General features: G+C 42.5%; 1 protein-coding gene across 3 annotated transcripts in view; it reads right to left on the bottom strand.

The window, feature by feature from the left end:
* The window catches only part of KLF15 (KLF transcription factor 15), a 53,123-nt gene that overhangs the window by 14,615 nt on the left and 12,043 nt on the right, over window positions 1-26,465 (bottom strand). Inside the window, exons 1-3 of one of the 3 annotated variants that reach the window (XM_073591945.1) lie at window positions 15,357-15,549; window positions 12,449-12,546; window positions 126-1,229 (exon numbers count right to left, since the gene is read on the bottom strand). In XM_073591945.1, coding sequence (XP_073448046.1) covers window positions 126-1,165 — 1,040 coding nt within the window. In that variant the 5' untranslated portion in view covers window positions 1,166-1,229; window positions 12,449-12,546; window positions 15,357-15,549. Of the gene's footprint in view, window positions 1-125; window positions 1,230-12,448; window positions 12,547-15,356; window positions 15,550-26,465 lie in introns of those variants that run through there. The other 2 variants (XM_073591944.1, XM_073591946.1) reach the window with 2 other exon arrangements.

The raw sequence follows: 26,465 nt of genomic DNA, 5'->3' as shown, positions 1-26,465 counted from the left end.
TATACTTGCCATGCTGGTTAGTAGGGGTCCAGCAATCAACATCACAGGTACACCATAAAGAACTTTTGAACGTTTTCATTAAAGTGCTAAACATTGGCAAAAGGATTTTTAAAAATGATACTGACCTCCAACCACAGCCAGGCCAAGTACAAGCAAAGGGCTTTTCCCCAGTATGTCTCCGTAGGTGAGCTTTGAGATGACTGCTCTTGGTATACATTTTGGTACATCCAGGAAAGGAACATTTATGCATTTTTATCAGTTCAGCAGCTGGGTTTTTTTGGAATTTCTGACCCGACATGTGCCCAGATTGTCCCTGAGCTCCACCTCCAGGGCCCATGGGTTTAGCAGCAATGGGTACTGGGGCGATACGGACAAATTTAGAGGACAAATTTGATGACTGGACCAGCTGTGGAACCAGTGCAAACGTCTGGCCTTGGATGTTGACCAGAAGTTGGGCCACTTTAATATTCTCTGGAAACTGTGTTGGTGAGGCTTGGCTGGTGTTTGACTCTTGTTTGATCTCTAGAGGCTGGATCTGAAGTATAACAGGTATCCCACCCTCCACAGCGAGAGTGCCTGAGCATTTACTGCTAGACTCTTCTTGTGAAAAGCTTTTGGACTCCTCATTTGTATCCTCTCTCATATTATTGGCGACCACCATAGGGGTCTGTTTGAGCTGCTCAGAAAACAAATGACCACAGTTCCTCAGCTCTCTAACTTCATGTTGAGTTTCGGCCTTGAAGTCTGTGCTCATTTTTTCCTCCAGAAACTCCTGGATTTCATCCAAGGTGGGATGAAACAATGGTGTCTCCTCTAAGTCCACCCCAAACTCCGGGACTCTGAAGAACTCCTCTTTGACCATTGTCTGTTGATTTCTTTTGTCCCACCAAGACAATGAGGTGTTGCTCAAAGAAGTTTGAGACAGAAGGTAGTCTAGAATGCTATCCTGGCTTTCGGCGCTAGAAGTGCTGCCATAACTGGAGCTTAGGACTTGAGAGTCCGGACTGGAACAGGATCGAAAGCTGGAAGAGTCACTATCATCCTCCGAGGTGGGGGAAGGCAACATCTGGTAGACCCTTCCACCCATTAACATGTCGGTGGTGAAACCAACAGCAGATGGATTGGTTGAAAAGCACTCATCTCTAAGAAGCAAATGATCCACCATTCCTAGAGGAGCTTCTGAGAAGGTCCCAGCGGCATAAGCAAAGTGGCAAAAGTGGGTGGGGACTCTGAAAAAGAAAAAAAGCATATATGTCAAATAGGGTGATAACAAACGACGATAATCCAGTCAATGTTCTGTGCTCTTCAGCAGTAAACCAAGTAAATATCAGCCCAACCCAAGTAAATATTGTAGCTTATTAGTCCTTAGATGTAGTGTGTGCATATTTTTTTCTTAATATTAACCTGGTGATCCTGCTAGTAACACACTTCCTGTCCCAGGTCAACAACGCACCCTCACTCTACTGTAATGTATCCATGGAACAGCAGCATTATCACCATAGGACAAGAAGAGTGTTAAAACTACAAAATACCTCCCACTCTACTCGTCTCTATAACAGAGGTGTTCTGTAGTCCACAGAAAACCCAAGGCAGGGCTGATTACTGCTCGAATTTCTGAATTTCCAAATTTACGAATTTTCAAATTTAGGAATAGTTGGAAAAATTAGTTAAACGGGTTTTCGTTAATTTGGATATTTCCGAATGAACAAATTTGTCGAAATTTCTTAAAAAACGAATTCGGAACAAAACGAATTCTACACATGTCTACCAGCTTTACCCTTACTTCCCATCTGGTAAAGCATTATATGCAGGACAGGAAGTGAGTAAATCCCATTAATGGAGTCCCGTATAAAAACCCAACAGGAATTCTGACCCTTCCCTACTCAACCAAAAAACAAAGAAAACAAGTTTTGGCTGGACGCCTTTTTTTTTTTATTTCATTTAGTAAAAGTCACACTGAGAGTGAATTTCATACTGGAACATTATTCCGGCCACTCACAGAACCAACAAAAACATTTCTTTATATGGCGGGGGGACCTGCTGCATGTCAAAGCTCTCACTTCTTGGAGCCAGGTTCCCTTTAAATAAACTCTAGAAGTCATCGCTGCTTACAGCAGCCAGGAGAACTCTGAGTACATTCTGTATCGTTATTCCCTTTGGCCCCAAAAAGCGGTAAATGAAAGGAGGAATGTCTTGTTAATGAGACGGCTTGATGCAGGGACATACGGACCGAGCTGGAACTGGCTATCAGCTCCACGCACAGGGCGAGATTGCTGGCTCCACTGGGGAGCACAGATAAAGGGGCCTTTCTGAGAAAAATTGCGAGCATTACAAGAGTACCAGTCATCCCCCCCTCATCATATGAGGGCCGTGACTGTGCATGTATGAAAACCCCAGTCATGTTGCCTCCAGCACAGGCCCCAATTCTTCATGCTAACACCGCTGATCCTGAACATGAATAGTCAATGGAGGGTTATAGATTGGCCTTAACCCTAGCCTCCCCCCCCCCCCCCGGTTTCCAGGGTCAGCCTCTGCTGAGTTCAAGTTAAAGAAGAACGCGGCAAAACATTGTTTTCATCTCAACGGGTCAAACGGAAAAAAATAAATTAAAAAATCTGAAGAATTTGCAAAATGTGCAAAATTAAAAATCTGAGTGCGGCTTTTGATCCGCTTATCGTAGCCGGGTGGGCATTGTCAATGAAATCTGGGTTCTGATTGGTTGCTTTGCAGCAGCACAGACTGTATTTATTTCATATAACTGTTATTGATCAAATAAAGTTAAAGAAGAATTCCAGTGGAATATTTCACTTTTATGTCTCATATCTTTGTGATATTTATATGTTTAAGATATCTATGTTATATATATATGCTGTTTATGTTCTCTTTCTTTTTACACATAATAGTTGCCTTAAGCTTTTGAAGAAGCACTCAGCGCACAACGTGCAGAGCGAGCCAAGTTATACTACGCCACAACTTTACAATACATCAAGCACGCTGCGACAACCTTACCGTATAGCATGAGTTCTATTTTATGCAATGCGATAGTTTGATGTTATAGTGGTGATTACTGTTGTGAATAGCGTGGATTTTAAGCTTTATTGTTTGTGTAATTTTATCATATGCATTCAAGTTATTTTATTTTAAATTGTGTACTGGTGTGCCTATAAAGCTCTACTAGCAATTCCCAAAGAAGGATTCCAGGTATGGATATTTTACTTAGTTACAGTGCCTTGAAAAAGTATTCATACCCCTTGAAATGTTCCACATTTTGTCATGTTACAACCAAAAATGTAAATGTATTTTATTGGGATTTTATGTGATAGACCAACACAAAGTTTTGTGGAAGGAAAATGATAAATGGTTTTCAAAATTTTTTACAAATAAATATGTAAAAAGTGTGGGGTACATTTGTATGGCGCCCCCCTGAGTCAATACTTTGCAGAACCGCCTTTCACTGCAATTACAGCTGCAAGTCTTTTTGGGGATGTCTCTACCAGCTTTGCACATCTAGAGAGTGACATTTTTGCCCATTCTTCTTTGCACAATAGCTCAAGCTCTGTCAGATTGGATGGAGAGCGTCTGTGAACAGCAATTTTCAAGTCTTGCCTCAGATTCTCAATAGGATTTAGGTCTGGACTTTGACTGGGCCATTCTAACACATGAATATGCTTTGATCTAAACCATTCCATTGTAGTTCTGGCTGTATGTTTAGGCTCGTTGTCCTGCTGGTAGGTGAACTTCTATCCCAGTCTCAAGTCTTTTGCAGACTCTAATGCCCTGTACACACGATAGGATTGTCCGATGGAAAATGTGTGATAGGACCTTGTTGTCGGAAATTCCGACCGTGTGTGGGCTCCATCACACATTTTCCATAGGAATTTCCGACACACAAAGTTTGAGAGCTTGCTATAAAATTTTCCGACAACAAAATCTGTTGTCGGAAATTCCGATCGTGTATACACAAATCCGACGCACAAAGTGCCACGCATGCTCAGAATAAATTTAGAGCCGAAAGCTATTGGCTACTGCCCCGTTTATGGTCCCGACATACGTGTTTTACGCCACCACGTTCAGGACGATTGGATTTTCCGACAACTTTGTGTGACCGTATGCAAGACAAGTTTGAGCCAACATCAGTCGGAAAAAATCCATGGATTTTGTTGTCGGAAAGTCCGATCAATGTCCGACGTGTGTACAGGGCATTACAGGTTTTCTTCTAAGATTGCCCTGTATTTGGCTCCATCCATCTTCCCATCAACTCTGACCAGCTTCCCTGTCTCTGCTGAAGAAAAGCATCCCCACAACATGGTGAGGATGGTGTGTTCAGTGTGATGTGCAGAGTTAGTTTTCCACCACACATAGAGTTATGCTTTTAGGCCAAAAATTTAAATTTTGGTCTCATCTGACCAGAGCACCTTCTTCTACATGTTTGCTGTGTCCCCCCCACATGGCTTCTTGCAAACTGTAAACGGGACTTCTTATGGTTTTCTTTCAACAATGACTTTCTTCTTGTCACTCTTCCATAAAGACCAGATTTGTGGAGGGCGCGACTAATAGTTGTCCTGTGGACAGATTCTCCCACCTGAGCTGTGGATCTCTGCAGCTCCTCCAGAGTTACCATGGACCTCTTGGCTGCTTCTCTGATTAATGCTCTCCTTGCCTGGCCTGTCAGTTTAGGTGGACGGCCATGTCTTGGTAGGTTTGCAGTTGTGCCATACTCTTTCCATTTTCGGATGATGGATTGAACAGAGCTCCATGAGATGTTCAAAGCTTGGGATATTTTTTTTATAACCTAACCCTGCTTTAAACTTCTCCACAACTTTATCCCTGTCTGGTGTGTTCCTTGGCCTTCATGACGCTGTTTGTTCACTAAGGTTCTCTACCAAACCTCTGAGGGCTTCACAGAACAGCTCCTATTTATACTGAGATTAAATTACACACAGGTGGATCCTATTTACTAATTAGGTGACTTCTGAAGGTAATTGGTTCCACTAGATTTTTGTTAGGGGTATCAGAGTAAAGAGGGCTGAATACAAATGTTCGCCACACTTTTCACATACCGGTATTTATTTGTAAAAAATTTCGGAAAACCATCTATGATTTTCCTTCCACTTCACAATTATGTGCCACTTTGTGTTGGTCTATCACATAAAACCCCCCAAACAATACATTTAAGTTTTTGGTTGTAACATGACAAAATGTGGGAAATTTCAAGGGGTGTGAATACTTTTTCAAGGCACTGTATATTGGTCCAGCATGGAGCAATATAACTATGTATTTACCATACCTGTGGGATCTTCTAGATGCTGGAAATCACTATATAGACACCGCTACTTCAGTGATCTCCACTAGCTTCCAGATCCTGTGCTGCCCTGCTCCTCTGTGAACACCGGAGGATGGCTGCTCCGCACAAGAGCCATTCAGAGATCGCTTTGTATTTTCTCAATGACTGCAAAGCAGTCTCTGATTGGATGAAATGCTGCAGTGGCGCCACGCTCTCCACCTTGTCAAATTAGCAAATGCTATGCATTCATTGAGAAAAATTAGAAAGCTGGAAATCACTGTATAGACACCTCTACTCCAGTGATGTTCACTAGTTTCCGAGTCCCGTGCCAAGCGGCTGCAGTGCAGTGCAATCACAGGAGGTCGGCCACTGGGCGCCATTCAGAGAATGATTTCTGGATGAATGCAAAGCATTCACTGATTGGATGAGGTGGAGAATGTAACGTCACCATGCCATCTCATCCAATCAGGGGATGCTTTGCACTAAATGAAAAAAATGCAAAACTGATCTCTGAATGACGACCGTGCCAAGCAAGTGACCTCCTGTGTACACAATATAGCAGGACAGCACAGGACCCAGAAGCTCACTGAAATTGCGGCATCTATTTCAGTGATTTCCAGTTTCTAGAGCAGGGATCCTCAAACTACGGCCCTCCAGCTGTTGCAGAACTACACTTCCCATGAGGCATTGTAAAACTCTGACATTCACAGACATGACTAGGCATGATGGGAATTGAAGTCCTGAACAACTGGAGGGCCATAGATTGAAGACCCCTGTTCTAGAGGTTTCTCACGTGTTCGGTATGTACGTAGTTATATTGGTCCAAGATGGTCCAATGTAATGATGCAAATATATCGATTCCTGTAGATGTTAACCTTCACTGAATGGCATTTAGTTTGGACCGGATTTACCATTAGACACAGTAGGCACATGCCTATAGGCAAGGGGTTCTCAACTTATTGAGACCACGGCCCAGTAATGTCTTCCAAAGCATTCTGTGCCCCAACAGCTATAAACAAATATTTATACAGCATAGGCGTGCGCACAGGGTGTGCCGGGTGTGCCTGGGCACACCCTAATCACCCCATGTGCATTAGTATTATCCAGGAGCAGCACCAGGTGGGTGGTTGGGGGTGCCAGTGACCAGTGTAAATGCCCCATTATATTAAAGTCTAGGTTCAACTTTAGGAACACGTTACACCCGTATTTAGGGTGTACCATAATATGCTCTCAATCAACTGTCTCCCACCATCAGAGCCCCCTTTCTGTGACAGCAGGTGGCGTTCATGTGTGTTTGAACTTTAGCGTGCACACCCTAATGCAATAAGCTGCGCACACCTATGTTATACAGTACTGTTGTCGGACACTGTGAGACACAGTTGGAAGTTGTGGCCAATTCACTGTGAAGAGCTGGAGGTTCTGCAGCAAGTAAGGGGGCACTACAGAGAACTGGGGAGGCACTGTGGGGGCTAAGGGCTTTCAGGGGGCACTGTGGGAGGTTAGAGGATTTGAAGCTGGGTGGAGGATCGGGAGCAAGGAGGCTGCGGCCCAGCGGAGGACCCTGGCCTGATGGTTGAGAACCACTGCTATACACGGCAAAGAAGTAGATTTCTCTGTATTGGGCAAATAGCTCTTCAAATAGTTTCATAAATATAACCTATAGTGTACAAGGTCCATTAGCAGCCAATGCGAAAGGGCCAAAATGCATACCCTTTAGCATAAGTTGCAGGTCCTGTCCTTTTTGCGCCCTCCCGTTAAAGTGCCCAAGGCAGCTGCCTCTTCTGCCTACCCCTTGGCCCGGCCTCGGGTGTTATTAACCGGCTTACTAATAACCGAATATGATTTTTACGGCTTTACCCAACCGATTATGGGATGCGGTAACAGCTGCACCTGTTTCTTTTCTAAAAAGCTGCAAACATTTTCCGCTCTGAAAACTGGACAAACAAGAACTAATCAGCTGAGCCACCGATCCCCCCCCCCCCCCTCCAATGCCATGTGTGCTCGTTCCTGAGCTGGAAAGATTGTTTAAATGTTATCAGTGACTTTGAAGTGTTACTTATTAATCAGAGACATGACCCTACCAGCATGCCGTGATCCCAGTTCAGCCAATCGGGATCTCTTGTTCTATGTGACGGACAGTATTTTATTCCTCCCGTTAGGATACTTTCTTCTCCTTAGAAAAGCTGAGAAGTGCCAGTCACTCTACATTAGAAGTATGGTGTTATTATTAAACTTTGGGGGGAGTAATAGAGTTCTATCAGAGCTGCCGTATTCTCAGTACAGCAAATCCATCTTTTTTTTTTTTAAATGTAAAACTAAAAAATTGCAAACACATCAGGCTGTATAGCTTTGGTAAACCCTAAGCTCACCACATGTTACAATCCGATTTTACAGTCTCCTTTAGATCTAGCAACAATTATGACTAAAGACAGGGCCTGCATGAATGGATACAAATGGATACAAATTAAAGCAAGTCCTTACACATACATAGATGACAGAAGGTCCCGTGGAGATTGTACAATCAGGTTGTATAGTGTATGATCAGCTGGGCACTCAGGTTACTATATCAGAGCCCTTACTTGCAATGCGGCTCTTTGCAATAGCTTTTCACCAAAGCCCAAAAATACCTTCCCTGTGCATTATGGGTAATAAACTTCACCTGCAGAGGTGCTAATAGCATCAGCTGACACACTTGACAAGTGTTCCTTGTGTATATATACCTAGAGATATGAGGCTTGAACTTGTCGGATCAGAGATAAAAAAAAAACAGGAGTTGCAGACACCCAGCTGTGGAAAGGCAATGTTCTATTTAAATCAGTGAAGATATTTGCCAGCACACCATGGAACGACATAAATTGCGTCCAAACGGGTAATTTATTGCATGATCACAACACAAGGAGAGTGCAACGTTTTGGAGTCACGTAGGACCCCTTCGTCACATGCCTGACGAAAGGGTCCTACGTGACTCTGAAACGTTGCACTCTCCTTGTGTTGTGATCATGCAATAAATGACCCGTTTGGACCTTATTTATGTCGTTCCATGGTGTGCTGGCAAATATCTTCACTGTGACTTGCACCAGTATCCAGCTGGTTGTTGCTACAGCACCCAAATTCGAGAGCTCATCCAGGAATGTGTGCGATGGGAATGTGAAGTATTACTTGTTCCCTTTAAATCTTCCCAAATGTCTTTTGACTCTAGACTCTGGAGGCAATTAACATTTTTGTGTTTGGCAGGATCCATAATGGGAGGCCGAAATTACTTTCATCTGAAATTCTGCAATTCCTCCAAGTTGGGGAACACACAGAAAGCAGCTGCGATACGGAAATCCATCATGGTAAAGGGTAATGAATTGGAAATACAGAGAACTATATAAAGCAGGGGTCTCAAACTAGCGGCCCTCCAGCTGTTGCGAAGCTACAAGTCCCATCATGCCTCTGCCTGTGGGAGTCATGCTTGTAACTGTCAGCCTTGCAATGCCTCCTGGGACTTGTAGTTTCACAACAGCTGGAGGGCCACCAGTTTGAGACCCCTGATATAAAGAGTAGCATCAGCAGGGTCATAGGACACATGCACCCAGCCTTACCGCATGACTATAAAGCCACTTTTTTTTTAGACTGCGATGGGTGCGGAAGTATCAAGTAAATTAAAACTATGCACGGAATGTGTCACTGGTCCCTTCCTGAAGAGGAACGACCCTTCCCTTACCTTTAGAGTTGCAAGGCTCCTGACAAGGAGGCACACTGGCCCTTAGCACAAAGGCCTTGTGGTCCCCTCTCCATATTGCTAACTGAAGCCAACCACCAAGTAGTAGGTGAGGGCTCTCCCAAAGCAAGACCAGCACTCTCCCCCTTCCTTCCCAAGACAGCAAAGGAAAGAACCCAATGGCCACACATAATCCACTTAGATTTCAGGGCAGGTATTTTTTCTACTTTTCTTCTTTTGAGCACATGGTGCCCAAAAAACAAACACCAAGTGAACCAAAAAAAGTGCATGTGATACACACACAAAAAAATTAACAGGGTGTGTCAATGGTCCCCGAAGAAGGACTTCCCTGACCCTCCAGGGCACAAGGTTCCTGACAGGGCAAGGACACTCTGGTCCAATTTGTCAAAAATCCTGGTGGACCCCTTTCCTCATTACCACCAGTCAAAGCCAACCACAGAGTACTAGGTGAGGGCTCTCCCAAAGTGAGGCCCTCAAGACTGGGAAGGAAGGAACCTAAATGGCCACACATCTTCCCCCAAGACTTCAGGGTAAGAGGGTAAGATTCACACCCTCCAGCCAATGGAGTGAAAAAAAAAAACACAAAAAAAAGCAGTGATAAACACATGGATAAACTAAATAAGCTGCCAATGTGCGAGTTAATGGCTAGGCCTTGCAGTCTGGTAAACAAAATTGCCCTCGTCTTGGCAAAAAGGCCTAAAGCCTATTCGTTTTTTTTTGTTCAACCCAGCGGGCTGGACAAAAAAAAAACTGAAGAGCTCAGGAGAAGATCCAGTACTAACAATCCGATGTTAGTACAGTGATCTTCCTTGAACTAATGACTCCATGACTAACTACTACTAGATAAGTGAAAAGCGAGCTACCATTGTACAACCTTGCCTGTAGCTCACCTTGCGAAGGGTTAACCATAACAAGGGTAACTAAGACACAGGAACAATACTCATGCCCCAGGCTTTAGCATTCCACAACTGCTATTCTGGAATTCTTCATCTAATCCTTCTTACAAAGCTTCTGCCCTTGAAAATGAATCTGCCACAAGCTGCAGTCCGTCCCCGACCCATGTTCACACAGCGCTCCTATTAAAATAAGAGTTGAACAATCGAGAACACGGGCCAAGTTCTGATGTTTGTGAAGATTTTCAGGGGTCTGTTCGAATTTTTGACACATTGCTGGGTGCCTGCACCACGCTGCTACAGATGCTGGTCTGTTAGTGTAAGTGGACATCTGTACAAACGTTGGAACACTGTGTTCACCACAAGCTTCAAGTTCCAAACCATGCAGCAAAGATCTAAACTTCTAAACTAGGATAGTTTGTGCCCTATCCTAACCTGACAGTTGGCAGGCAGCAAAAAAAAAAAAGAGAAACCTTTGATCAGGCATTTTTGAAAATCCAAAAACTGTTGTCCGTGTTTTTAAAGTAAGATTGAAGAAGTAGCTTGGCCTTGGACAAGCTATGTAACTTCTTATTTTATATAAGCATTTATAAAGTACCATTCATTTTCAGAGAGCTGCTGACAGTCAGCAGCTCTCTGCTCAGGGAGCTGTGAGAGCTGAGCGATCGGCGGCATTCGATCGCTCGGTTATCAGTGTGTTAGAGGCACTGGGGGACAGATGCAGCATTGGGCCGATGCTACATCCAGCTAGGTAAGAAAACCCCATACATCCCTTTTAAAGAGGAAGTAAACCCTTGCTAAAAAAAAAATCTCCTTCCTCCCCTGCAAAGTAAAGACATAATGTGACACTTACCTGCAAACGAAGCCCATGCCGTCCCCACTGCAGGCCACATCCATGTTTGCCCTTCTTCCTTCTGGGACTGGCCGGAGCCTCGTGACGTCACTTCCGCGCATGCTCGTGGGAGCCGCCGGTTCGCGCCACTGCCGGTCACGGCACTCGCAACTGAAGAAACGGCACGGGTGCCAGTTTCTTCAGAGCGCATGCGACAATGACATCATCGGCGCAGTATACTGTAAGTATCTCCTAAACGGCGCACGTTTAGGAGATATTTACAGCACCTATCGGTAAGCCTTATTCTAGACTTAGCTATAGGTACAAAGTGTAAAGGGAGGTTTACAACCTCTTTAAGTACATACAGTATCTGGTCAAATTTAAAATCTACATAGGTACCCTATGTAGATTGATGATAGCAAATCACAGCTACTGGAGGTGCTCACAGGGCTGGAGGACTAGTTGTCCTGTGGACAGATTCTCCCACCTGAGCTGTGGATCTCTGCAGCTCCTCCAGAGTTACCATGGACCTCTTGGCTGCTTCTCTGATTAATGTTCTCCTTGCCCGGCCTGTCAGTTTAGGAGGACGGCCATGTCTTGGTAGGTTTGCAGTTGTGCTATACTCTTTCCATTTTCAGATGATGGATTCGAAGATGTTCGAAGCCTGGAATATTTTTTTTATAACCTAACCCTGCTTTAAACTTCTCCACAACTTTATCCCTGACCTGTCTGGTGTGTTCCTTGGCCTTCATAATGCCGTTTGTTCACTAAGGTTCTCTACCAAACCTCTGAGGGCTTCACAGAACAGCTGTATTTACTGAGATTAAATTACACACAGGTTGACTCTATTTACTAATTAGGTGACTTCTTAAGGCAATTGGTTCCACTAGCTTTTAGTTAGGGGTATCAGAGTAAAGGGGGCTGAATACAAATGCACACCACACTTTTCAGATATTTATTTGTAAAAAAAAAAATTGGAAAACCATTTATCATTTTCCTTCCACTTCACAATTATGTGCCACTTTCTGTTGGTCTATCACATAAAATCCCAATAAAATACATTTGCGTTTTTGGCTGTAACATGAGAAATTGTGGAAAATTTCAAGGGGTGTGAATACTTTTTCAAGCCACTAGGGCCAATTTACCCACCAGCGTGTCTTTGGAGCGTGGGAGGAAACTCACACAGGCAAAGGGAGAACATGTAAACTCCAGGCAGGTGGTGCCATGGCTGGGATTTGAAATGACGACCCAAGTGTTGCTAGGCAGAAGTATGAACCACTGAGCCACCATGCTGCCCATCAAGCAGGTGTGCTAACCACTAAGCTACCATATCTTCAGCATTACAGAGCAAGTCAGGTTGAATGCGCTCATCTACTATTAGCTAAATGTCATGCTGGTAAGCTCATCATTTTAAAGTCACAGGCATGAAATCTTGCGTCACTATGCTGTCATCGAGCAGGTGTGAAAAAGAACCCTTATATGAAATGTATCCATCTAGTAACATATGTAACAAAAATAGTTTCTGCTGCAAGAGAAAAGATCTTTGCATCTGCGAATGTTTAAAAAAAAATGGCCAAAAATCAAAACTTTCGTCGGGATTTAGAAAAGTTTCTCCAGTGCTCAGCTGGCCTTAGATGAAAAGCCTTTGATTTGGCCCCAGGGTACATACTCCCTGCCGCTAATCTCGCTGTTATTAAACACATATGAAAACGCACCACAAGCGACTGTGTGTTGATTGCGTGTTGCTGGGGCCTCTGCGACGCATACTTTTCACATTTAAATCCCTTTTTATCATTGTTGTGTTGAATTTATACTGGAATCATAAAAAAATGCAAATCATCACTTGTTGAGAGATAAAGCACACGATAAAGTACACTAATAAAGACAGGTGTGAACATCTCAGAAAAGGAACAGAATGCTACAGAAAACTGGAATGACATTGCGTGTATGACACTTCCACTCAAGATTGCTCTCATAGGCAGCTTCTCATCTTCTGTTTATGATTATAATATTGCTGTTAAGTTTTAACTTTTCTTTGACAGTTGTTCTACGAAATGTCTGTTAATAGAATACGGCGGATCCTGCTCCAAGCTGATGATTCTAAGAGTATAACTGAATATCCGATAACCCAGAACAGCTGAAAAACTGAACATTTTTGCAGAATTCCCAAGATGAAGTGGCGTAGTGGCCTGTAAGGGGTTACGCGGTGGCAGTGTCACGGTTAAGTTAAGGCAGATTAGCCTTGGTGCTGTTTGTGAATGGCTCATTGTACAGCCTGTTATTGAGTGCTTTAGCTGCTGTACTCTGCTTCCCTCTCCCCGGCCTCTAGTACTGCACATGACCGATAATAACCCTCCTTCCCCCTCCCTTCCAACTCATACTGTCAACATTCTCCACAACAGCTCTGCCAACCTGTGGCCTCTCAGTGCTGCCACCAAGCCTGCGAGTGCCTGGCACTGCCACAGTTAAATCCCCCCCCCCCCCCCCCGCAATACACACAGAGCAAATGCAGCACGACGTATTGCATTTATTGATCCAATAGATGTCTTGCCAATATCTGGTTACATAACACATACTATACATACTATACATACTATACATACTATACACATACTATAATAATAATAATATATTATTGACCCCTTCTTAATGATTTAGTGGGTTGTAGAAGATACAAAAAAATCAGATGTCAGATCCCCGATTCCCCAATAACAGCAAAGATATCCATATTGAATTATACTATACATGGTCATTAGTATCTATCTATCTATCTATCTATCTATCTATCTATCTATCTATCTATCTATCTATCTATCTATCTATCTATCTATCTAAACACACACATGTCTACAATGCACTTTTTGGGATCTATTCACCAATGTTTTCACCTAAGATTCAGGCATTTTTCTAATTGAATCCGATTTGGCTAATGTCTAAACCTTGGGTGAAAACATGAACAAACGAACCCTTTAATCGTTGGAGGGGGGAAAATAAATCTTGGGTGAAAGGTGTGTGACTCTTGGGTGAAGGTTGTGTGAATCTTGGGTGAAAGTTGTGTGAATCTCGGGTGAAAGTTGCATGAATCTTGGCTGAAAGGTGTGTGAATATTGGGTGAAAAGTGTAAAAATCTTGGGTGAAAGGTGTGTAAATCTTGGGTGAAAGTCTCGTGAATCTTGGGCGAAAAGGTGTGGGAATATTGGGTGAAAGGTGTGCAAATCTTGGGTGAAAGTTGTGTAAACCTTGGGTGAAAAGTGTGTTAACCTTGGGCAAAAGGTGTGTAAATCTTGGGTAAAACTTGTGTAAATCTTGGGTAAAAGGTGTATATATCTTGGGTGAAAGGTGTATAAACCTTGGGTGAAAGGTGTGTAAACCTTGGGTGAAAGTGTAAATCTTGGGTGAAAGGTGTGTAAATCTTGGGTGAAAGGTGTGTGAATCTTGGGCGGAAACACTGATAAATATTCCCCAATGATAGCACATACATAAAAAAATATATTGGTGAATCTAAACCTTGCAAAAAAGGTTGCTAAATTATTTTAGAAGTGTAGGATATATTTAAGCGTAAATATGTCATTATATATACAGGAGGTGTGTATGTTTAGATAGATAGATAGATAGATAGATAGATAGATAGATAGATAGATAGATAGATAGATAGATAGATAGATAGATTTATAAAATAAATATAGATATCTATGTATACATACAGCCAGATCTATCTATCTATTTATCTATCTATCAATCAATCATCTGTATTTCTATCCCTCATTCAATGTATTTATTTATTTATTTTTGTTTGTTTGTTTGTTTGTTTGTAAGTAGAGTATGAATGTATCTATCTATCTATCTATCTATCTATCTATCTATCTATCTATCTATCTATCTATCTATCTATCTATCTATCTATCTATCTATCATCTGTATTTCTATCCCTCAATCAATTAATGTATTTATTTATTTATTATGTTTGTATGTAGAGTATGTATGTATCTATCTATTGATTTATATATCTATTGATCTATCTACCATCTGTATTTCTATCCCTCAATCAATGTATTTATTTATTTATTTATGTTTGTGTGTTTGTTTGTATCTATCTGTCTGTCTGTCTGTCTATCTCTCTATCATTGGACAGGCTGTGACATTGTATATTCCTCTATATCATATATACATCTGAAATTCCACACTGTCACAAAGTATGTCACCCTATAGAAGGGAATGCCGCCCCTGTCATCCTATAGGCTGAGTGTATAGTAAACAACCTCTCTCTGGACTTTTAAAGAACTAAAGAACTGAAAACAAAACTAATAAAAATAAAAACACAAATATTGACAATCTATGGAAATCCCCTTGCACAGATCTGCAGCATGCTGTGCTAGTTTGTAAATGCAAAAAATAAATACATAAGGACATTTTGTATCCAGGATTACCAGGTTAGGAAAGACAGATCTACAAGTTACAGAATTGCAACTCTGTGCTAGGCAGAGAGAATTATTTTTTATATGGCATGCAAGGACACTAATGAAAAGATCCCCCTTCCCCTCCATGTAAGCAGCAGAAGGTCACCATATGCTAGGGAGAGAAGTGCAGAAGCAGTCCAGAATATCATGCAATCCTGCTCCTTACCTGCCAGTCCAGGAACACAGCAGATCCCAGAGAATCGCCCACAGATTTGAACTTGACCCTTTACTTGTCCTTGGTGGGCAGTGACAGGCGCAGGGACAAGCAGCACCTCTCACCCTCACTGTGTGCCTGCAGATCAGGAATACTACTTGGGATCATCACATGACTGTGTATGGATCAGGGAAGGCTTGTAGAAGGCTCGACCACAGCTCGGCGCCTCATTGGCTCCTGGGGCCCCTGGGGGAGTGGCTTGGGCTTTTGTCGTCAATGAGAGTTTTGAGCTCCCCCCCCCCTCCTTTCTTTTTAGCCTTGCTTTGTAGCCAAGAAATGTACAGGAATGTTTCCTTTCTGCATGCCCCAGGCATGTGACGAGGGATCGTCTTCACCGACGACATTCTACGCTCCGGCTCGCCGCGTGTCGGAAAAAGAGAGGATGCAAAAATAAAAAGTGCGCTTCACCTGCATCGCGTCGAGGCTGCATTCCCACCTGAGCGTTGTGTTTCTGAGAATTTTTAAAGTGTTTTTGAGCTTTGGAGTTTTTTTTTGGCCAATAGAGAAAAATATCATCCGTTTCATCATTTGTTGCTATGTTTTTCAACTTTTTCATCCACTTTTATTTATTATTTAGTTTATTATTTATTTATTTATTACATTTTTTTTTTTTGGGGGGGGTGTTAGGAGGTTAGGGTTGGGGTCAATTCATTTATTTGTTGATTATTTATTTATTTACTTATTATGGGATTATAGGGCTAGGGATAAATATTAGGGGTTGAAATTAATATTAGGGTTATGAATTATTATTAAGGTTAGGGTTAGGGCTTAATATTAGGGTTAGGAATTAATATTAAGGTTAGAGTTAGAGATTAATATTCGGGTTAGGTGTTAGGGATAAATATTAGGGTTAGGGATTAATATTATTGTTAGGGGTTAGGGTTAGGGATTCATTTTAGGGTTAGTGATTAATATTAAGGTTAGGGGTTAGTGATTAATATTAAGGTTAGGGGTTAGTGATTAATATTAAGGTTAGGGGTTAGGGATTAATATTAAGGTTAGGGGTTAGGGATTCATATTAGGGTTAGGGTTAGAGATTGATTTTAGTGTTAGGGATTAATATTAGGGTTAGGGATTAATAGTAGGGTTAGGTGTTAGGGTTAGGGCTTAATATTAAGGTTAGAGTTAGGGATTAATAATAGGGTTAGGGGTTAAAGGTTAGGGATTAGTATAATGCCTCGTACACACGATCGGACTTTCCGCCAACAAAACCATGGAATTTTGTCCGAAGGAAGTTGGTTCAAACTTGTCTTGCATACACACAGTCACACAAATGTTGGCCAACAATTACGAACGTAGTGATATACTACGTGTTTTTTCAGCTCTTTAGCGCCAGCCTTTGGGCTCCTTCTGCTAATTTTGTGTTAGTAGAAGTTTGGCGAGTGTTGATTCGCGCTTTTCTTTTCGCGTTTTTCATTTCGCGCTTTTCATTTCGTGCTTTTCAGTTCATTTCTGAACAGCCGTTCGTCAACCAGACATGTTGCGGAATCGGAGGAGATGACGTGTTATTTATTATTGGCCTTGGAGTTATTGCTTTGACATTTTTTGGTTGAATAATAATGATTTGATTTGGTATATTTTCTATATTTTTGGATGCATAGAATGCACTTTTTGGTTAAGTTCTATTGGCAGATAGCATGTCTAATTTTATTTTTATTTTTTTAATGCACAATAAAAAGATTGTGTAGAATAATACTTGGCTGTGTGTTTTACTTCAAATGACAGTTTGGGAGTCGGCAGTTACATTTTAAAAAATACAATATAAAATTAACAAGGGACACCAACATAGTTGTATCTTTGATCTTAAAAACTACGGGATAATGGTGAAGTGGTAACTTGCCCAAATAAAAAAAAACAAAACATAATAATATTATTATCACTAGAAAAAAAAAAAGCCTTTTAAAATGTGTTTTCAATAACTCCATCATTATCACCAGCAAAGCAGCTTCATTATTATCCCATTAAAGAAGAAGAGAATTGTGCGCTGCATTTGGAGATTTCATAATTTGCCGCGTCACGAATGTTAATTCTCCATTACGAACGCTCGTTTACAAGACCGTCTGCTTCTGCTTCCGAGCATGCGTGTTTGTACTTTGGACTATTGTCCGACGGACTTGTGTACACACGCTCGGAAAATCCGACAACACGCATTTGTTGGTGGAAAATTTGAAGACATGCTAGCCAACATTTGTTGGCGGAAAGTCCGACAACAATTGTCCGATGGAGCGTGCACACGGTCAGATTTTCCGCCAACAGCCTGTCATCACACATTTCCCGTCGGAAAATCCGATCGTGTGTACGAGGCTTTAGGGTAAAGGGTTGGGGTTAATTTATTTATTTTATTCATTTATTTTTCATTTATTATGATTATTTATTTTATTTATTTATTACTTGACTATTTCTGGACTGCCCGCCTGCAACACACTGCAGACGCGCGGCCCGTACACACAGGCATAGTAACATGCTGGTACATCTCTGCATGTTTCCGGGTTTAGGGCTCTCGTATGACAGTCAACACAGGGCTCTGTATGGAGAGAAAGATCTCTCTGTTTCGTCTCCCTGCAAAGCAGAGAGAAGATACAAAGAGATCTTTAGTAAAAAGCAGCACACATTATACATTGTTAGGCACACATTTAACCCCTTGATTACCCAAGATGTTAACACTTTTCTAGCCAGTGTCATTAGTACAGTGACAGTGCATATTATTAGCATTGATCACTGTATTAGTGTCACTGGTGCCAGTGGCAGTTAGTCAGGTCCCATTCAGTGCCAGTTGGTGTCAGATTTCCTGCCGCACTATGGCAGTCCCATTATAAGTCACTGATCACCGCCATTAGTAGTATAAAAAAAAATCTAGCATATATACCATAGTTTGTAGATGGGGTTAATTTACTAAAGGCAAATAGACTGTACTACACTCTACAATCTGCAGTTGCATTCTGCAAGTTAAAATTGCTCCAGTGCTTAGTAAATAAGGTAAAGTTTCACTTTTCAAAAGAATAACCAATCACGTGCAAGGAAAATAAAAAAACATCATTTTTGCCTGCACAGCTTCTGCTCATTTACTAAGCTCTGGTGCAACTGCACTTTGCCAAGTACACAGTCTATTTGCCTTTACTAAATCAAACCCTATAACTTTCACCCAAAACAATCAATATACACTTGCTGGGGTTTGTTTTACCAAAGACATTTATCAGAATACATTTTGGCCAACATTTATGGAGAAATTCGATTTTTTTTTTTTATTGGATTTATTTTTTTAACAGAAAATAAAAAATATAGTTTTTTTTCAAAATTTTTGGTCTTTTTTGTTGTTTATAAAAAAAAAAAAAAAAAAAACGGTGGTGATCAAATCCAAAGAAAACCAAAAGAAATCTCTATTTGTGTGAAAAAAATTATATAAATTTTGTTTGGGTACAGCGTTGCATGACCGGGCAAATACCAGTTAAAATAGCACAGCGCTAAATAGCAAAAAAATGGCCTGGTCATGAAGGAGGTAAAACCTCCCGGAGCTGAGGTGGTTAATTATTATCATTATTATTTATTTATGTGTTTTTGTTTATTATTTAGTTATTATCATACATTTTTATTTAATTATTGCACTTGAGCAGAAAAACGCTCAAAAACGCTTAATCCATGCATCTCCATGGAAACAAAAAATGCTTAAAAAAAATGCACCAATCTGCCCGATTCGAGCTCCAACAAAACGCTCCAGAACTTTTTTGAGCTTCTGGCGAGTGGAAATGTAAACCCTCTCCATAGAGAATAAAGGGCCGTACACACGATCGGACTTTTTGACAACAAACATGCAAATTAGCTGTTTCCATCGGACTTTGTTGGCTGTGCAAACGGACAAACTTTCCGGCAACAAAAGTCCGATACAGCAAAGTCCGATCGTGTGTACACAAAAGCATCGGACTTTTGAACTACAGTGCGCGGCTGCGAGAATGTTTCCAGCGCAAACCCATCGCGCTGGTTCTCGGCGACCGGGTACTGTACATCTCACGCTGGCTGCAATAGGAAAAACACATTTTCCTATTGCGGCGAGCACGAGAGGGAATTCCAGGCCCTTAGGTCTGGTATGGATTTTAAGGGGAACCCCCTACGCCGAAAAAAACGGGTCTCCCCAAATCCATACCAGACCCTTATCCGAGCACGCAGCCCGGCCGGTCAGGAAAGGGGGTGGGGACGAGGGAGCGCCCCCCCCCCCCCCGAGCCGTACCAGGCCGCATGCCTTCAACATGGGCGGCCCCCACCCCAAAGCACCTTGTCCTCATGTTGATGAGGAGAAGGGCCTCTTCCCAACAACCAATCTCAATGCATGGACATGTGCCAACGCACACCACGATGAACGTTCATTTTGGGGGTGATTTACTAAAGGAGTAGAGGCTGTTCACGTAGATTTGTGAATAAGGATGGTTTTGCTATTTTAGTAACGCATATCATGACGCGCGTCGATATGTCATTTTGTAGGTATAGAATCATAATGCATGTCAATGTGCGTTATCAGGCGTGTTGACATTCAATACAAAGTGCATTGCAACACATATTAAAAATGTGCAATAGCGCACGATAACTGCCCCACATATACTGCGGCAGGGCGGCCACTGTGTGCCAGATCACATACCCAGTACGTGATCTGACACTTCCAGGTCTTGGGCGCGTGTGCGCGCACCGCCGGCACCTGCTCCCGCTGTGATTGGACACAGCAGGAGCCAATCAGCGGGACGCCTTGTCCGCCGGGACCCACCGATCGTTCAGGAGAAAGGCAGAACGGCGGTCTGCCTATGTAAACAAGGCAGACCGCATTTCTGTGAGGGGAATGTACTGATCCTGTTTTTCTGCTAAGCAGGAACACGGATCTTTACCTTCCCCCAGTCAAAGCACCTCCCCCACAGTTGGTAATCACTCCCAGGGAACACATTTAACCCTTTGATCGCCACTGATGTTAACCCCTTCCCAGTCATTAGTACAGTGACAGTGCATATTTTTTTTTAGCACTGATCACTGTATTGGTGTTACTGGTCCCCAAAAAATGTCAGTTAGTCTCCGATTTGTCCGCCGCAATATCACAGTCCCGCTATAAGTCGCTGATCGCCACCATTACTAGTAAAATAAATAAATAAAAATATCCCACAATTTGTAGATGCTATACGTTTTGAGCAAACCAATCAATATACACTTATTGTGATTTTTTTTTTTTTTTTTTACCAAAAATATGTAGAAGAATACATATTGGCCTAAACTGAGGAAGAATTTTTTTTTGGATATTTATTATAGCAAAAAGTAAAAAATATTTTAATTTTTTTTCAAAATTGTCGGTCTTTTTTTTGTTTATAGCGCAAAAAATAAAAACCGCAGAGGTGATCAAATACCACCAAAAGAAATCTCTATTTGTGGTAAAAAAGGGATGTCAATTTCGTTTTTGTACAACATCGCACGACCGCGCAATTGTCATTTAAAGCGACGCAGTGCCGTATCGCAAAAAAATGGCCTGGTCCGGAAGTGGGTAATTCCTTCCGGGGCTGAAGTGGTTAATCACCACTGGGGTTTTGTATTTTTTGCTAAATAAAAGAAAAAAGACCGAAAATTAAAAAAAAAAAAAAGTTTTTCTTAGTTTCTGTCAGTTAATTTTGTAAATAAGTAATTTTTCTCCTTCACTGATGTGCGCTGATGAGGCGGCACTGATGCCCACTGATTAGGAGTCACTATTATGCCACACTAATGGGCACTGATAGGTGGCACTGATGGAGTGATGATAAATTGACGAAGAAATAGATTTTTTGAAATTTTTTTATTGGATATATTTTGTAGCAGAAAAAAAAATTTTTGTTCTTTTTTTTTTCAAAATAGTTTTTTTGTATATAGTGGAAAAAATTAAAAAACAGCAGAGGTGATCAAATACCACCCAAAGAAAGCTCTATTTGTGGGGAAAAAAAGAACAAACATTTTATTTGGGTACAGCGCCGCATGCCCGTGCAACTGTTAAAGTAATGCAAAAAATGGCCTGGTCGTAAAGAGGGGTAAATCTTCCGGAGCCGAAGTGGTTAATTCGAATTTTGCTGCGTTTTCATTCATTTCAATGGAGCTCCAGAAATACTGCCTCTTGGTCACCCCCTAGGCATAACCAACAGTCCAAGGGGGGGGGGGGGGGGTAACTGCAGGGGTAGATTTGGACTAATTGGTGGGAGTTGGGCTTTAGGCTTCTTGCCAAAATAGAAATGCAGAGCGGAGGGCGGCGTCTGTGTGAATATTGTTCAAGTTAACGATGTGGCCACCAAGGTCTGTCTGAAGTTGATTCAACAAAACATGTACAGGTCATGAATACTATTAGTAAAGTTTATTGACCCCCCCCCCGCTCTGCCTTACAATATAGAATTTGGTAAATGGGTGACATTGCATACTGCAGTACGGACAGACACCCCCGTGCAGACCTGTAATCAACAACTTGTTGACACATAGTCCATTTTGGATCGCTGTGTTGCTTTGCATTGGCTAACTGACCCCAAAACTCACTTTTTCTAGCTGCAATGGCACTGAAGGAGTGCTAAAATGTCACTAAACCCACATCATAAAAAAATACCAATAAATGGTGTATTACATGCTGTTCATACTCAGTCTGTATTCTGCACAAAACCCTTGTTGATCCTGCTGCTCTCTATCTCCCCCTTCTGTCCATGTCCCCAATTCACCTAGGGATTTTTCAGAGCAGTGTTGGCAGCTCTGCACATGCTCAGTTTTCAGTGAGTTTCTATGCTGAGCATTTCCTCCCTATCACATCTGAGCAGCCCATGTGACTATAGAGTCACACATGTAGGTGTATACAATGACAGCCCACTCCCTCTTTACTCTTCCATGCCCATTAACCAGCTAAACACAATAGGGACGGGATATTATTTGTAGATTGATGGAGGCTTCACCTCCCTCTTATTCTAAGACACAAGCTGGAGAGGCGTCACACAGCCTGTGACTGGCAGAAATCGTGTCTGTGGTGGTAATTGCACCACAGCTAGCAGACACGCAGCTTGTCGCACAAGGCTCATCTCTCGAAAAAGGTGCAGGAGCTTCTTTGGCACCTTTGTCCTGTGGGACCCAGGGGTCACTATGCATGATACCGTCTGGCCAGACAATCTTTGTATAATCAACTTTAGGTTTGCAAAAAACTATGTAATAAGAGGGTCTACCTAATCTATCCAATCAATTTGTATCCAATCAGGCAGGCCCTTGCACTACATGGTGGATCTAAAGGAGATTGTAAAATTTTTCACAGGGGCAGCAACAGATGGCTAAGCCGTGGTTAGACGGCCACTCGACTGCAGCCATTGGCTCTCGCTGCTGTCAATCAAATCCATTGACGCGGGCACTGGGGGGGCGGGGCCGAGTCCGGCATTCGTGTCTATGGACGCAAATGCTGGACTCGGGAGCGTGCCCGCAAGGTAACCCCCCTTGGGAGAGCAATTCTCCTAGGGGGGTTATGTGATGTGGGGAGCCGCAAGAGCTGCCAAGGGACCCCAGAAGAGAAGGTTCAGGGCCACTTTGTGCACAACGAGATGCACAGTGGAGGTAAGTATGATATGTTTGTTATTTAAAAAAAAATAAAGAACCATCCTTTACAATCACTTTAAGTGTGTGGTGAGATATTGTTTTGGATCTGTGCATTAGAAGCTGCATAAAGTCAGATAAAGCTTGCCTCATGTCCTGGTTGGAGGACGCCCAGCATTATCTAGCACAGGGGTCTCAAACTGGTGAATCTCCAGTTGTTGCGAAACTACCCATGAGGCATTGCAAGGCTGACAGTTACAAGCATGACTCCCACAGGCAGAGGCATGATGGGACTTGTAGTTTCGCAACAGCTGGAGGGCCGCCAGTTTGAGACCCCCTGATCCAGCACTTTCCTTCCAGCCTTGCTGTCTCTGGTCTGCTCATTTCATTCATTACATTTCAGTTCTGTTAATCATGGAGGCTCAGCATCATTTTGGTCTGCCTGTCTAGAAACAGCATCTCCCCAAACAACTGCATTTTAATATTTGCATAACCTCTCCCAAGTGCCAGCCGACTGCTTGCACCAGGGCATCAGGGCTCTTAACAGGAATACTAAGGCACAGCGCTGCCTATACTTTCTTCTTTCGTTTTTTCGGGGTTTTTTTCGTCTCCTTTCCTTTTCTTTCTCTCACTTCCATCCTCCCCCACTCCATCCCTTTCTTCCCTCCCTTCACTCCTTTTATTTCCCTTTCCTTCTGTTCTCCCTTCCTTTCTTTTTTCTTCCTTCCTTACCCAATTCCTCTCTTCCTTTATTCCCACCAATTTCTTTCCATCTATTTTCCCTTTCCTGGCCTTTTTCCTTTCCTTTCTCCTTTTCTTTTTTCCTTTCCCTTTTTTTTTTTTTGCTTTCCTCCGTCTTTTCCTTTTTCCTTTACCCTTTCCTTTCCTCTTTTCTTTTCTATCCTTTCCCCTTTCCTTTTTCTGTTCCTTTCCTCTTTCCTCTTTTCCTCTTTCCTCTTTTCTTTCCTTTCCTTTTTCCTTTCCCTTTCTCTTTTCCTTATTCCTCTTCTTTCCCTTTTCTTCTCTTCGCCTTTTTTTATTTCCTCCCGATGCATTTCCTTCCTTCTTTCCTCCCCCACTTTCTCCACCATTCCCTCCCTTCCTACCTTGTTTCCTCCCTCCCCTCCTTCATTCTTCCCTCCCTCCCTTCTTTTACTCATACTTTCCCCCTTCCTTTATTGTAGTGCCCTTGCACTACATACAGTATCTCACAAAAGTGAGTACACCCTTCACATTTTGTAAACACTGAAGAAATGACACTTTGCTACAATGTAAAGTAGTGAGTGTACAGCTTGTATAACAGTGTAAATTTGTTGTCCCCTCAAAATAACTGAACACACAGCCATTAATGTCTAAACTGCTGGCAACAAAAGTGAGTACACCCCTAAGTGAAAATGTCCAAATTGGGCCCAAAGTGTCAATACTTTGTGTGGCCACCATTATTTTCCAGCACTGCCTCTTGGGTATGGAGTTCACCAGAGCTTCACAGGTTGCCACTGGAGTCCTCTTCCACTCCTCCATGACGACATCACAGAGCTGGTGGATGTTAGAGACCTTGTGCTCCTCCACCTTCCGTTTGAGGATGCCCCACAGATGCTCAATAGGGTTTAGGTGGCATGCTTGGCCAGTCCATAACCTTTACCCTCAGCTTCCTTAGCAAGGCAGTGGTCGTCTTGGAGATGTGTTTGGGGTCGTTATGTTGGAATACTGCCCTGCGGCCCAGTCTCTGAAGGGAGGGGATCATGCTCTGCTTCAGTATGTCACAGTACATGTTGGGATTCATGGTTCCCTCAATGAACTGTAGCTCCCCAGTGCCGGCAGCACTCATGCAGCCCCAGACCATGACACTCCCACCACCATGCTTGACTGTAGACAAGACACACTTGTCTTTGTACTCCTCACCTGGTTGCCGCCACACACGCTTGACACCATCTGAACCAAATAAGTTTATCTTGGTCTCATCAGACCACAGGACATGGTTCCAGTAATCTATGTCCTTAGTCTGCTTGTCTTCAGCAAACTGTTTGTGGGCTTTCTTGTGCATCATCTTTAGAAGAGGCTTCCTTCTGGGACGACAGCCATGCAGACCAATTTGATGCAGTGTGCGGCGTATGGTCTGAGCACTGACAGGCTGACCCTCCACCCCTTCAACCTCTGTAGCAATGCTGGCAGCACTCATACGTCTATTTCCCAAAGACAACCTCTGGATATGACGCTGAGCACGTGCACTCAACTTCTTTGGTCGACCATGGCAATGCCTGTTCTGAGTGGAACCTGTCCTGTTAAGCCACTCTATGGTCTTGGCCACCATGCTGCAGCTCAGTTTCAGGGTCTTGGCAATCTTCTTATAGCCTAGGCCATCTTTATGTAGAGCAACAATTCTTTTTTTCAGATCCTCATAGAGTTCTTTGCCATGAGGTGCCATGTTGAACTTCCAGTGACCAGTATGAGAGAGTGAGAGCAATAACACCAAATTTAACACACCTGATCCCCTTTACACTTGGGACCTTGTAACACTAACGAGTCACATGACACCGGGGAGGGAAAATGGCTAATTGGGCCCAATTTGGACATTTTCACTTAGGGGTGTACTCACTTATGTTGCCAGCAGTTTAGACATTAATGGCTGTGTGTTGAGTTATTTTGAGGGGACAGCAAATTTACACTGTTATACAAGCTGTACACTCACTACTTTACATTGTAGCAAAGTGTCATTTCTTCAGTGTTTCTTTCAGTGTCACATGAAAAGATATAATAAAATATTTACAAAAATGTGAGGGGTGTACTCACTTTTGTCAGATACTGTAGTTGTTGGTGGATTTAAAGGAGATTGTACAATTTTTCACAGGGGCAGTAATATATGGCTGAGCCGTGGTTATACGGGCTGTTCACATGTTAAATTTACTGCCATGCCGAGTTGTTGGGCGGTGTCATTCAATTCAAAAGGGTTGTGCCACAAGCGCTAGCCAAACACTTCTCAGTTCAGAGCATTAACTAGCGTGAACTGAAGGTTTTATTTAATAATTATATGTAAACAGATAAAACTCCAGCTATTGATATATTATTATTATTATTATTATTATACAAGATTTATATACTGCCAACAGTTTGCACTTTACATTGTGATACATGAATAGAATACATTTTGGAGGAGAAGAAGGTGCTGAGTGTGCTCTGGATTTGCCCGTGCTGTACCTGGCATTGTTCAGATGCTGCAACATCTCATTGCAGATGTACATCTGTGATCAGCAAAACTGTTCCTGTGTTGTAAGCGTGTGTAGTTTGTGCAGATGAGCAAACAGACAAGTGCAGTGTCTTCTCTGATGGCCTCCCGGGATTGGGAATGACCCCAGCGGGGTTACATTATTTGCTAGCCGGCTGCATTGTGCAACAGAGCAAGAGCCAAAATTACAAAACCGGCTCCCATTTAGGCAAACAATACAGAACAGGCTCTGCGTTTTCTTAGCATTAAAGAGATAATGACTGCAGGCGTAATGGAGTAGTTACACCAGAAATTAG

Source organism: Aquarana catesbeiana, linkage group LG07 (assembly GCF_042186555.1).
Source record: "Aquarana catesbeiana isolate 2022-GZ linkage group LG07, ASM4218655v1, whole genome shotgun sequence".
In the NCBI taxonomy this organism is placed as follows: domain Eukaryota; kingdom Metazoa; phylum Chordata; class Amphibia; order Anura; family Ranidae; genus Aquarana; species Aquarana catesbeiana.
The sequence above is the reverse complement of the archived record's forward strand: the minus strand, read 5'-3'. Positions and strand labels throughout refer to the sequence as shown.